Genomic DNA, 12428 nt, shown 5'->3' with positions numbered 1-12428 from the left:
GGGCATGGAGAACTGGCAGAAGGAGTCTTGGATGGAGGAAAAGGGGGAGAAGGTCTGGCTGCTGGGAGTGAAATACAGGGAAGCCTAAGGCACGTCAAAGGGTCAGTATAGGACTGACCAGATTGCCAAGAGCCCTGGATGCCAGCTTGGCCAACAAGCAACTGTGCCCGCCTTGCCCAGTACAAGTACATTAGTGAAAAGTTCTCACTCTTGGGGGAGCGTCCATTCTAGTAGGGGTGGGGTATGTATACACAGAGAATAGAAACAAAGTGGCTAATAGAAGTTGATCTGTGAGGGAAGGCCCTGGAGGTTGGGATCAGGAAGGGCTCCCTTTAGGAGGAGAGAGGGGGAGTCTCATGAGCCACCAGAAAGAAGAGATCATAGCCCACCTTTGGGGCCTCTGGGGCAAAGGGCCGGGGTCAGCTGGGCAGATTTCAGGGTATGTGGAGGCCCATGCAATAAGGCTGGAGACGGGGGTTGGAGGCTATGGGGAGGGGGCCCAAGGGACCCCATCAGATGTGCACGTCAAGGGACAGCCAGATAGGGAGTACAGAGGGGGATAGGGTGCCAGCCTGAGTCAGGAGGGCCTCCTAACTGTGTGACTCTCCTCCCTCTGTAAAATTCCTTCATAAATTGATCACCCATAATTCCTCTCCTCAAAATTCTGAAGCATTATTGAGGTGACATGGTTTGACATCTGTCATTTTGCATTATTGTCTAATTCGTTCATTATTCCACCTTCTCTTTCACTGTAACTCATTTCAGGGTTGATGCTTTTGTATAAATTATATAAGGTCTGAATAAAAGTAAAGCGGAAATCAGGGCTGCCCGATGACAGCCTGGTGCAAAGAGGGCTGGGCTCAGAGTCAGGAAGCCTCCTTCCCAAGATCAAGTCTGGTCCTCAGACGCTCACCAGCTGTGTGACTCTGGCCCTGCCTGCCTCAGTTTCCTCCTTTGTAAAAGGGGCTAGGGAAGGACCAAGCATCTCTACCAAAAAAAAATGGGGTCACAGAGAATTGGACATGAAAATGATGGTGATACTTCAAGTCAATCGAATTGAACTCATTTAAAAAAAAAAAAGTGGTGGGAAAGGAGTTGGTTAAAATTGTCCATTTGCATTTTCACAATTTATCTGTATGACACTGGAGTGCCAGTATGGGTTTCAGGGAGCTTGCCTCTGCCCCCTTGGGTCAGTTTCTCTTTTCTCTCTCTGGCCAGCCTGGAGGGCATATTTGCAAAATTCGTGGGAAGTGCAATTTTCCCTGGGCATAAAAGAACAGAGTTCACTGGGGAAGTGAGAGATTCCTTCAAGCTCTTCTCTCCTCACAGGGACTTCGGAGGCCACGACTCTGCTGGCAGCGAGCCCAGATGGCAGCTGGTTAGCTGCAGCGGGCCCCAGTAATGGAGTCAGTGTCTATGATTTGAAGCATCTGAAGGTGGGTTCAAGATTTGTTAATTATAAATTTATTTTTGGTCTAGACCTAGGATTTCATTGGTGCAACTTAGAAGTCTTTGCTGGTGGGCTGCCAGGGGCCCTGAGCGCAAAGTGACCTGGCCAGGGGTCACACAGCCAGCATCTGCCAGAAGTGGGACCTGATCCAGGTCTTCCACACTCAGGCCGGCTCCGCCCACCTCTCCCACGTAACCTCAGGGAGCAGAATTTAGGGACAATTCAAGCCAAGTCTAAGAAAGTCAGCCTTTAGCTGCATGTGGCTGGGTCTCATGTCCAGCCCCCGACTGATGCCTCCCCAGGGTGGGAGGGTCTGCGCCGGAATCCAGGCAGGGGTTTCAGAGCAGTGAGAGCACAGGGCATTCACCCTGCTTCCCGCCTCCTTCTCTTTGCCTTCCTCAGCCTCACTGCACAGTGCCTGCTTACAACTTCCCCGTGACAGCCCTGGCCATCGCACCCGGCACCAACAACCTGGTGATTGCACATGCAGACCAACAGGTAGGAGACGGCTGGGGGTGGTCAGTGCTGACCGTGGGGGGCCTGGTGGCAGACAGATAGGCCATGGGCTTGGAGTGTAGCATTGGTAAGCATGAGATAGGGCAGGATTTGGGAGACCATCTCATCCCTTCCCTCACTTTGCTCCATCCCTGCTTCTTCAGCTACTTTATGTTTGACAAACGGAGACACGGGAAAGTTAAATTAGTGGCTCATATCACAAAAGGGCTCGGTGATGGGGGCGGCCCTTTGGACCACACTTATGTGGCTGGTAGGGGAGGGAATGGTCTCTGAAATGACTGCTTCCTTACTAGCTGGATTTCCTCCTGTTTGGCTGTCTGGGGGAGCAGACTGCATGGTCAGCAAAGCCAGAGCCCTCGTGGCCTTCTTAGTGCCCCCTTCAGAGCGGGTGGGCCTCCTCCCATTTCTTCAGCTTCCACCATCAAAGGGCTCAGACTCCAGGACGTTTCTCCACTCTGCACGGGTGTCTGAGTTCTTTGTGATTTGCACCCAGGAAAGTGCAGGGTCCTCCATTAGGACTAAGCTTGATTCTCTTCTTGTGCTCTTTCCCAGGTCTTTGAATTCAGCATCCCCCAAAAACAGTACACAGATTGGAGCCGGAAAGTTCAGAAGCAGGGGCTGCACTACCTCTGGCTAGAGAGGGACACACCCATCACCCACATCACTTTCCACCCCCAGAAGCCCACCCACATCCTCCTCCATGACACCTACATGTTCTGCATCATTGATAAGTCCATGGTGAGTCCCTCCCTTCTTTCAGGAGCTTCTTTGCCCACCTACAGAAAGGGGCCCAGAACGGGCCAGACTTTCCCAGACGCAGTGATACTTGACTGAACTACCCTGGAGGTTGCTGGGTAAATGCAAAGAGTTTGGGTTTGCTTTTTTGCTGAGCTGGCTCTTTCTGGGGGCAAACCAGAGCAGGGTTTTAACGTCTTGGACAAGACCCGCTTGGCCTGGGGTGACCCCGAGGGACGCTCTCCAGCTGCTGGAATTGGAAACCTCACAGCCTTCTTAGTGAGAGGCAGATGGCTGGGATAGCCGAGCAGAGCTGTGAAATCCGCCTCCCAGAATGCTCTTTTGCATCCCCGGGGTTTAGGCGGGCTGGGCTGTATTTCGGGCGCAGCCAGCTGCCGCCTTGAGTCATCCCACTGGCGCGCTTTTCTTGGGGAGACGCCTGCCCCTTGGCCCTGTATTCTGCAAATAGCCCTCGTCATATGAGCGAGCTCGAAGCACGTGGCGGGGATTTGTCATGTCTGTGAACACGGGAGGAGGGTGGGTGGGATGTGGGGGAAGCAGATGGCCAGGAGCGAGTGGTTCACTACAGCTTGTGCGAGAGGCCCGCCTCCAGGGCTGAGGGGGGCTTTCATGTGGGAGGGCTGACTGGCAAGTGCCTCAGGAGGGGAGCGAGACCAGAAGGGCTCCCCCGCTGGGCCTAGACACAGCCATGTCCCAAGGAGGTCACCCAGGTTCTCCCAGGGGGCAGCAGCACGTGGTTGCTAGATTTCTCCCTGACAGGGTCCCTGGCCGGGCTGACCTTTGGTCTGATTAGGGGGGTCTGGCTCATTCTGAGGCACAGCCTGGGAAAAGAGGCCAGAAGCAGGTGACCATTGGGACGTTGACATTCAGCATGGTCATTGGCCTGTTCAGGAGATGATGGGCAGAAACTAAGAATAATGAAGACTTGACATGTGTTGCTTTTTTTTTTTTTGTCTTTAGCCACTTCCAGATGACAAAACTCCCTTATTCAATCAGCTTTCCTTACGGGAGGCCTCCGAAAACGTCAGAAGGCGCCATGCCCATGCCTTCAAGATCTCTAAGAAATTTCAGGTGAGTCTCTTCAGGGCAGTGACTCCAGGCTGGGGCTCTAATGATTTAAGAAAGAAAATAAAGATGCTGTAGTCCAGGCAGCAAAACCCTGACACACTATTCAAAGACCTGAGCATTTCAGGGTCCTAGGGCAGAAGGAACTTCCCAAGATCATCCAGTCCATCTCCCTCCTTTTAAACTATCTTGGGGAGGAGAAGATCACGAATTTATTTTTGGCTTCTTTGTATCTGAGTGGTACAAACGCTAAAAGCCTCAAAGCCCTCAATTAAAGTTGTTGTAGACGTTGCATCCATCTTAATGTAGCCCTTTTAAAGTTGGCAGTCTTGGGATAGGAAAAAGGAACTCTTTTTAGAGGCCTGCAGTGAGCCAGTGGTAGGCACAGATTCAGGTACCTGTACAACCAGGAAATTAAGGACTTCTGTCTATCTCCGCCAAAGCTCCTTACAGCTCAGACATGATGTGTTTTCTTCCTCAGTTAACATTTAATTTTCTCTAGTAGGTATATCCTCTTGGGATCCTCAATTTGGAGCTGGGAGGGAGCGCAGAGTTCTGTAATTAAAAGACAAGGGCACTGAACCCCAGAAAGGTTCATTGACTTTGTCCAAGTCACCCAGGCAAATGACTGGCATGTATTCCCATCTAACAGTTGAGGAAGTAGGCAGAAATTAAATTAAGTGACTTGCTCAGCTCACATCGCCCTAAGTGTCTGAGGTAAAATTTGAACTTGGGCCTTCCTGATTCCAAGCCCAGCATGTTTCTCTGCTAGGCCACCTGAGCTGCCTCTCACCTAGTGAAATTTCTATGTGAGCAATCCCTTATGGGTAGATCTGAGCTGATATTTTAGTGTTGGGGAGAATCGGTTCAGTCCTAGGGCAGGAGGAATCTTAGGACGCTTGCCATTAGGTGAGCTCCTTTGTGAGGGGACTGGTGGGAGCTTCCCTTGGGATCATTGTCCTCTCTGTGACTTGCAGCCCCTCCTTTTCATGGACCTGTTGGATGAAGGCACATTGGTGGCAGTGGAACGGCCTTTGGAAGACATCGTTGCTCAGCTTCCACCACCCATCAAACGAAAGAAATTTGGAACTTAAGTGGAGCTGTGTGGTTCCTTCCCTGAACTGGCTGACCTGTTCTTTTCCTAGAAATCATGATAATAAAACAAAGTTATTCTTTAGGGCTCTGTCATCGCGAATGTTATTTGCCCTCCTTTTTTAGCTGCCAGAAGACAAGGTCAAGACTTGCACTTGAAGCCTGAGTCGTGACCAGTGTTCTCCAGCGCAGGCTCTGTGGTCCTGAGGAAGGGACTCTCTGGGCCCCTCCTCCCTGCAGAAGAGGGCTGCCTCGCCTCTTACAGGAAGGTTGAGAGCACAGAGTCCTTCTTCCTCTATCAACTCTCGGCTTCAGCTTGCAAGCTCCTTCCGCAAAAAGGGATGCCTTGGCCCCTGGTACTCGCTTACCACAGGCTGTTGCGGCCCCCGAGAGAGCCGGGTGGGTTTCACTCCAGTCTGGGGTTCAGCTCCCAAACTGACTAAGGGGGGCTTTTTCTGAAAATGAAGGTTTCTGGCCTTCCCAAAGTCAACTGTTAACTTTTTAAATGCCAGTGTATAAACATTACTTTGGGAAGTCGGCTCCCTTAATAGTGTTTCTTCATTCATTTACCAGCAGTGTTGGACAGAGACCAAAGATTTGGGGGAGGGGCAGAGGGAAGTAGGGAAGGAAAACAGGCCGTTTATTTCATTTCTGCCTCTTTTTCTTCTCTGCCTGATCTGGCTTCTTATTCCCAGAGTGCTAGTAACCTTCTCACTGGAATTTATTCTCCTAACTAGAAAATGAATATCCCTAAGTAATTTGAATTCAGCAAATAGATTTCTGTCTGTACCACGCCTGCTGAAAAGTGCCTGTGGAATCTATTCCACCTTGGGGGCCAGGAGGGTGAGGCTTCTTGATGACACCATTGGGTGGAGTAATGCTTAAAACATTTTAGATTGTCATGTTTATGTGAAGCTTGCCCCAGGGCTCTGTTCTGGAAAGGGAAAACCCATCCACTATCCTGGAGTAGGATGGAGCTGAAAGTGGGATGGCTAATCACACAAATCCAGAGGTTAGGAAACCGGGGCAGTTTGGGAAGAGCAAAGAGACCCAGTGATTCAATTTACTCCACTTATTTCCAGTGGTGATTGTCTTCATTTAAATCTATTAGCTCTTTATGGTTCATGAAGAATGGCTTCTTTCTCCCTTTCCTGTTGTTCAGTTGTTCCAATCATGTCTGACTGACCCCATTTGGGATTTTCTTGGCAGAGACACTGGAATGGTTCGTCATTTCCTTCTCCAACTCATTTGATAGATGGGGAAACTGAGGCAGAGTGAATTGACTTGTCTGGGATTACATAGTGTGTGAGGCTACATTGAATTAGGTCTTGTTGACTCCAGGTCTAGCTTTATCTGGATAATTTTCCATCACTGAGGTCAGTGGTGTTTTCCCCCACCTTTGAGCTCTCTTAGAAGGGGTTGGGTTCCTAGTGGCTGGAGACCTTCAAGCCCTGTGCGAAGGGCTGTACAGATCCCATGAGATCATTTGAAGGAATTCCTACTCAGATATGTCCTAGACCAAGAGATCCCTGAGATGCCTTCTAGCTCCAGTATTTCAGTTTGGATCATTCTGATTCATTTGATAGATGAATGTTATATAAATATGTTAATAATTATTGGTAGGTTAATATATAATTCACATAATATAATAAACAGAGGTAAATAAGGCTTGGGAAGAGGCTTCCTCCAGCCCTGGGTTACACATGTTTCCTATGGTATTTTGCATGACCAAAACCTAATTTCAGCCACACTTCCCTCTGTAGGATATATTTGTATCCTAGGAAGGGAAAAGAATCCCCTAAATGTTGATTCACCTCCTGCTACCACACTCTTGCTACAGAAAAGGGTTTAAGATAGAATTTGGTGATTTGAACTTGGACTGATTCTTGACTTGCCAGAACTTGGGCTAAGTCCAGAAGTTGTACAATATCCGTCTCCAGTTTAAAAGCTTTTCTTTACCTATCCACAACAGGTGGCTTGGATGTGGGTGATTTGGCCCTTTGGATTCAGAGAGAAAGGAGCAGGGAACAAATAAGTTCATTTGCTGATGTGCAGAGTTCTCTGCAAGCACTTAGCTTGCTTCTCTCTATTCTAAATCATGAGGCAAGTGAGCTCTTCTTCCTTCATTTGGTGATTTATGACTTGAAAGAGGTGAGAAGTAGCAGCTCTTGACCTTGAAATCCTTCCTAAATCAGATAATGGAATACAGAGGAAATCTTGAAAGTTTCTTGGGTGACCTGGAGGAAATGTAGGCAAATCTATATTCAATAGAGATCAGCTGTTTGAGGTGAAATACATACTTTTGTGGTTTGTTTAAAGTATATTTTGGGGTTTTCTTTTTACTTTCTCATACTTTTCATTTTGCTAGTTTTAACTGGGTGCAGAAGATAAATCATTGAGATGAATAGTTGTGTCCTAAATTTCTTGGTATCTTCCATTTTCTAACTTTAGTTTTTTAAAAGGCTGTATTTTGTTTTCTTCTTTTTCTTCTGCTGTGTTTTAAGTGATTGTAACTCTAGAATGAGAAAATGTCCAGTCCTTCTTGAGAACAGGAGTTACCTCAAATTTTCCCCAGCACTTAACACAGTAAATACAAACTCAATCAGTTTCCAGTCCTTCATTAATTCATACACTTCACATCCAGAAGGCCTTTTTAGAAACATCCCCAATATTAGTCAAATCAGAGTAGACTTGATGAAGGTTTTAAATTTAATACCCCAAGAAGAAGGTGCATCTTAGAAACATTTCTTGCTCCAGGAAAAGTGTTTCAGGCACAGTCTGAGCATTTGACTTTGGTACACAAGACATTCAGATCTATGGGCTTGTCCATTTTATCTTTAAAAAATAATTGTTAGACAAACATTCAAATTTTAGTATGTTTTTAGTATATGAGCAAGTATAATATACATAAGTACCATATAGTTGGGAAAGTAGAAAGATCCAATGGTAATGATAGCTTGCTTGAGTAATGGTAAATAGAAATAATTGGATTCCATCTGGAAAAATTTCATGGAAAGGCTTTAGAAACAAAGGGAATTTCCAAAGATAGGGGGAGAGAAATGGTTTGTAGGAGAATTGGGTAGAAGAGACAAATTGGTTCATAATATTGTGAAAAATGACAACAGCTGACTGAGTTAAACAGCAACCTTGAGTGATTTTGGTGATTTAAGTTTTAATTGAACACAATGTATTTGTGTTCTAAGTCTTTGTTCTGTTGAGAATCTTAAGGTTGAAGGAGAAGGAGTTTAACATAGTAAAATTCTCCTGTTTGTAAAAAAAAAGAGTAGTTAGTTGAAGAAGGAGGTTTGAAACTAAGAGAAACCAGCAAAGACTGTAAAAAAAAAAAAAAAAAGTAACACTTATTAAGCACCTGTTATATGCCAGGCACTGTGTTATTAGTTAACAAAAATGCTTGACAAATATTTGATCTTCACATGAACCCTGGAAGGTAGGTGACAATCATTTTACAATTAAGGAAACTGAGGCAGAGATTATGTCAGGTAGGGAGTAGCTGAAGCTTGATTTGAATTCTGCTCTTTCTGATTCGACCCAGTGCTCCATCCACTGCACCACATAGTTACATTAGAGACTATCAGCATCCTTTGATCTGTGGGCCTTAAGTTCTTGAGTGTCCATGGAGTTGTTTTAAGGAGTCCATATCCAGTCCTATCTTTTCTCAAATTAACAAATGTTAATAGTACAACTAGTGTCAGGAGGAGGGATTATCAGAATGTTTTTTATGTTAAAAGAGAGTTCATATTTGAAAAGGTTGGGAGACATTCAGCATAGCATAGCTTTATGCCAGATATTGCACCAAGCATTGGGGATACAAAGTAAAGGGAAAAAATAAATGCGATTTCTTAAGGAGCTCATTCTAATAGGGGAGACAACAAACTTGTCATTTTTCAACTGACTCTCTGGGACCCCGTGTAGGTTTTTTTTTGGGCAAAAATACTGAAGTGATTTGCCATTTCCTTTTCCAGTTCATTTGACAGATGAGGAAACTGAGTTAGACAGGGTGAAGTGTCTCTCCCCCAGCTAGAGCCAGATTCAAACTTAGGAAGATGAGTCTCCCTGACTCCAAGTTTGTCAGTCTACATACTGTGGTGCAAACTATACAATTATGAAATATTACAGGATAGCTGTTGGGAAATGGCTAAATAACTTGCTGGATAGAGCCCCGGACCCCGAATCAGGAAGACCGGAGTTCCATCCAGCCTCAGAATCTTACTAGCTGTGTCACTCTGGACAAGTCCCCTAAACTCTGCCGTAATCCACTGGGGACAAATAGAGCACTCCAATATTTCCGCCAAGAAAACGCTGTGGGCAGCATGGGTGCTGACGGTCTGCACCCAGTCATGGCAGAGGAGGTGAGGGAGTTTTTGGGGATGTTTTAAATGACAGACCTTGGCAAGAGATTGGCTACGGAAGATGAAATAGAGGGAGGGAGTTGAGGATGATTCCTAGGTTTGGAATCCTATATAAGGACCCCACCATAAGGATGCTGGTATTTGGAAAGTTAGGAAGGAGGTGGGAGACTGGAAGAAAGATAAAAGTATTTAGTTTTAGACATGAATCTTAAAAATACCTACTGAGCATCCAGTCTAGATGTCCCAAGAAATGAGACTGATGATCAGAACCTAGCAATAATCCTGATTTGGTCTTAAATTGCATAGGGGGAAGGAAGGAGTGAAGGAATTTGACTGTGATTCCAGGGCCCTAAATTTGGGAAACAAATTATTAACCTGGTTTTAGGTCAGTGATAAACCATGAATGATTATCATTTCAATGATTTCACCAAGAAAGTCTCCACTCATTTAATCTTTCCTCCATTGCAGCATGGTGGATGGAACACTCTGCTTGGAGACTAGAGGTCCTGAGTTTTAATCCTGCCTAAAATACTTACTAGCTGTGTGACCTTGATCCTGGCTCTCTCAATCTCTCTCAGCCTCAGTTGCCTAATCTGTAAAATGACAAAGGGTAATCTTCACTGAGCTGTTTATAAACCCAAAAGCACCATTAGCTATTATTACTGCAGTTGCTGTTGTTAATAGGAAAAGTCACAGTTCTACAAAGCTAACTGTAACCAGCTGTTTATCATTAGAAATGTGGTAAGCAGATGTGGCTTTTCATGGTCATAATATATGAGATGGTTAATCCATTTTTTTCCCTTTGTGGGCTTCAGATGGACAGTGATTTATTTAGATGGGGTGAATCAAAAATGTGCTTGCATCAGCTGAAGGAAAAAAAAAAAAATGGGCCTTCTATCGGCTTATTAAGGGCTTCAGTACCTGTGGAGATGTACGCAAAAATGCAGAAAAGAAATGTTTTCAGGACATTTTCTGTCCGTCTGGTAAAACTAGTGCCAACAGTTGAAAAGGGTAACTAAGTTCCCTTTTGTCTCACTGTAGTTTATCCTTTTCCTCAGCTCCGGTTTCTCAACATTGGCTATGTTATCTTATAAACCACGTTTCCTCCTTTGGCATCTTTAGTAATAATTACTCTGATCTGCTTCTTGTCCTTCCTTTGTATCAGGCCTCCTCCATGGCAGTGACCTTCAGGCTGGCTCAGGGTTGTAATTTTGCCTGGGGCCCTCCTTCCTTAAGGAATTGCATAACATTCAAACTTTGGAGCCAGCCCCAAATCCTCCAGCTCCTACTGACATGTTTTTGGCAGCATAGAACAGATTTTGGCCAAAGTATGGCCTTATACAAGGGCTGTTTATCACCAAAATTAATTTGGCTATTTGCCCCCTATGTACAGTATCAAATGGAGTTCTTACAGCAAAGGCTCCTTCCTACATAAAGTACAGCATCCTGCTTGCAGGGGGGAGGGGGGGGAAGGGGGGGAGCAATACCTAAATCTTAAAATCTTAAATTTTACTGATGCTGGTGAAACTCAGTCAAGTCCAATCCTCAGTGCCTCAAGGACCTCTAACAACAACCATTTACATAATTTATCTTAGGGAGTTGTCCAGAGACTAAATGATTCATCCATGGTCACACAGTTCATTATTGTCCAAGTGGAACCTGAATGAGAGATCTTCCTCCTTCCCAAATCCATTATTCTAATTCATAACAAGAAGCAAGAAATAAAAATTTTAAATGTGTTTCTAGTCCCTTTAAGGTACTTTTTGAACAAAAATCCTGTGAAGTATGACTATTTTATCAATGAAAAATAGCCTCAGAGAAGCTGAGTATTATAGATAATGGATGTTAGAGCTAGTATTTGAGCTCAGGTCTTTTGAGTTTCCAAAGTAAATTGTCTTTCTGCTAATCTCAATTGTCTCAAATTTATCATGTGCAACATTTCAGGGAATGAAAAAAAAAATGCCCTTCCTACCCTCAGAAAGCTTATACAGTAGTTAAGTAGCTCCTAGAATTTTAGATCAATGAAAGTATGACTAGAGATAATGCTTTTCTAACCTCATTTTAAAAGAATAATTCTTATGTTCTTTACTCACCATAGTAAAGTGTGCTCATAATGTGAGTATAGTTGAGTCAAGATTGACATAAATGATAAGTTATTGGAATTATACCCAGGCATTTCTTTTTCAAATGGATGAAAAAATGGCCATGACCCAAAGTATATTTATACTATTTTCATTTTTTCCTAAGAGGAGAAGCAGATTTTTTTTTCATTTCAAATTTAATTATCATGACTAAGTCCAATAACAGTGCTTTGTGCTTTCTACAGAATACCAGTCTTTGGAAATTTCTTTTCTTTTTTTTCTTTTTTAACATTTAATGGTCCTAAACCTCTTTGGAGATATTTTAAAAATAGCTAGTAAATATTGAATTTCATTCTACCAACAAATATTTTTGGTTAAATGGAAAGAGGGTCAAATTCAGAGACAGAAGATTCCAGCATTACCATTTAGGTTACATCAAGAGCCTAGATGATATCATTGCCTTGGTACCTGAGCACAGAGCCTATTTAATGTGTTGGGATTTTTTTTTTTTTTAACTTTGAAACTAACATGTTTGATTTATTACATAATTTTTCAAATATAAGATATAGTAGATTCATGGTTTCATGTTAAAAAACCACCAAACATTACATTTATGTGCCCCCCAAAACACCCCAATTTAAGGCAACAATGAAAAATCCAAATTCAATCTATAGCAAAAAGTTATCTGACAATGTTTTAATTATTAAAAAAGCATCTGTATTGAAGCTTTACAATTAGAGTGTATTTAATATGAATATTTATAGTCTAAATAATTCAACACATCCGTGTTGAGTGAGGTTTTTAAAAACTAACATAATGGTTGTACTTATAAGCCATAGGCCATGCCCTTCACTTTATTCATAGGATTGTTACTATCTTCTTTTCTTCATTCTTTATAGCCTACTTGGACTTTCTTTGCAGCATGTCTGTGTTCTTTCTACACAAAGTCTCAAATCACATAATTCTTTTTTTTTTAAATTATTATAGCTTTTTATTTACAAGATATATGCATGGGTAATTTTTCAGCATTGACAATTGCAAAACTTTTTGTTCCAACTTTTCCCCTTCTTCCCCCATCTCTTCCCCCAGATGGCAGGT

The 12428-nt window shown here is 43.7% G+C and overlaps 1 protein-coding gene across 3 annotated transcripts in view; it reads left to right on the top strand.

Moving 5' to 3' along the window:
• UTP4 (UTP4 small subunit processome component) overlaps positions 1-4964 on the top strand; it is a 32817-nt gene extending 27853 nt beyond the window's left edge. For all 3 annotated transcript variants that reach the window (XM_031950088.1, XM_031950089.1, XM_031950090.1), the window contains exons 12-16: positions 1330-1436; positions 1853-1948; positions 2519-2704; positions 3683-3793; positions 4765-4964. In XM_031950088.1, coding sequence (XP_031805948.1) covers positions 1330-1436; positions 1853-1948; positions 2519-2704; positions 3683-3793; positions 4765-4881 — 617 coding nt within the window. In that variant the 3' untranslated portion in view covers positions 4882-4964. The remainder of the gene's footprint in view (positions 1-1329; positions 1437-1852; positions 1949-2518; positions 2705-3682; positions 3794-4764) is intronic.
• The last annotated feature ends 7464 nt before the right edge of the window (positions 4965-12428 follow it).

The sequence above is a fragment of the Sarcophilus harrisii genome, chromosome 2 (assembly GCF_902635505.1).
Source record: "Sarcophilus harrisii chromosome 2, mSarHar1.11, whole genome shotgun sequence".
Lineage (NCBI taxonomy): Eukaryota > Metazoa > Chordata > Mammalia > Dasyuromorphia > Dasyuridae > Sarcophilus > Sarcophilus harrisii.
The sequence above is the reverse complement of the archived record's forward strand: the minus strand, read 5'-3'. Positions and strand labels throughout refer to the sequence as shown.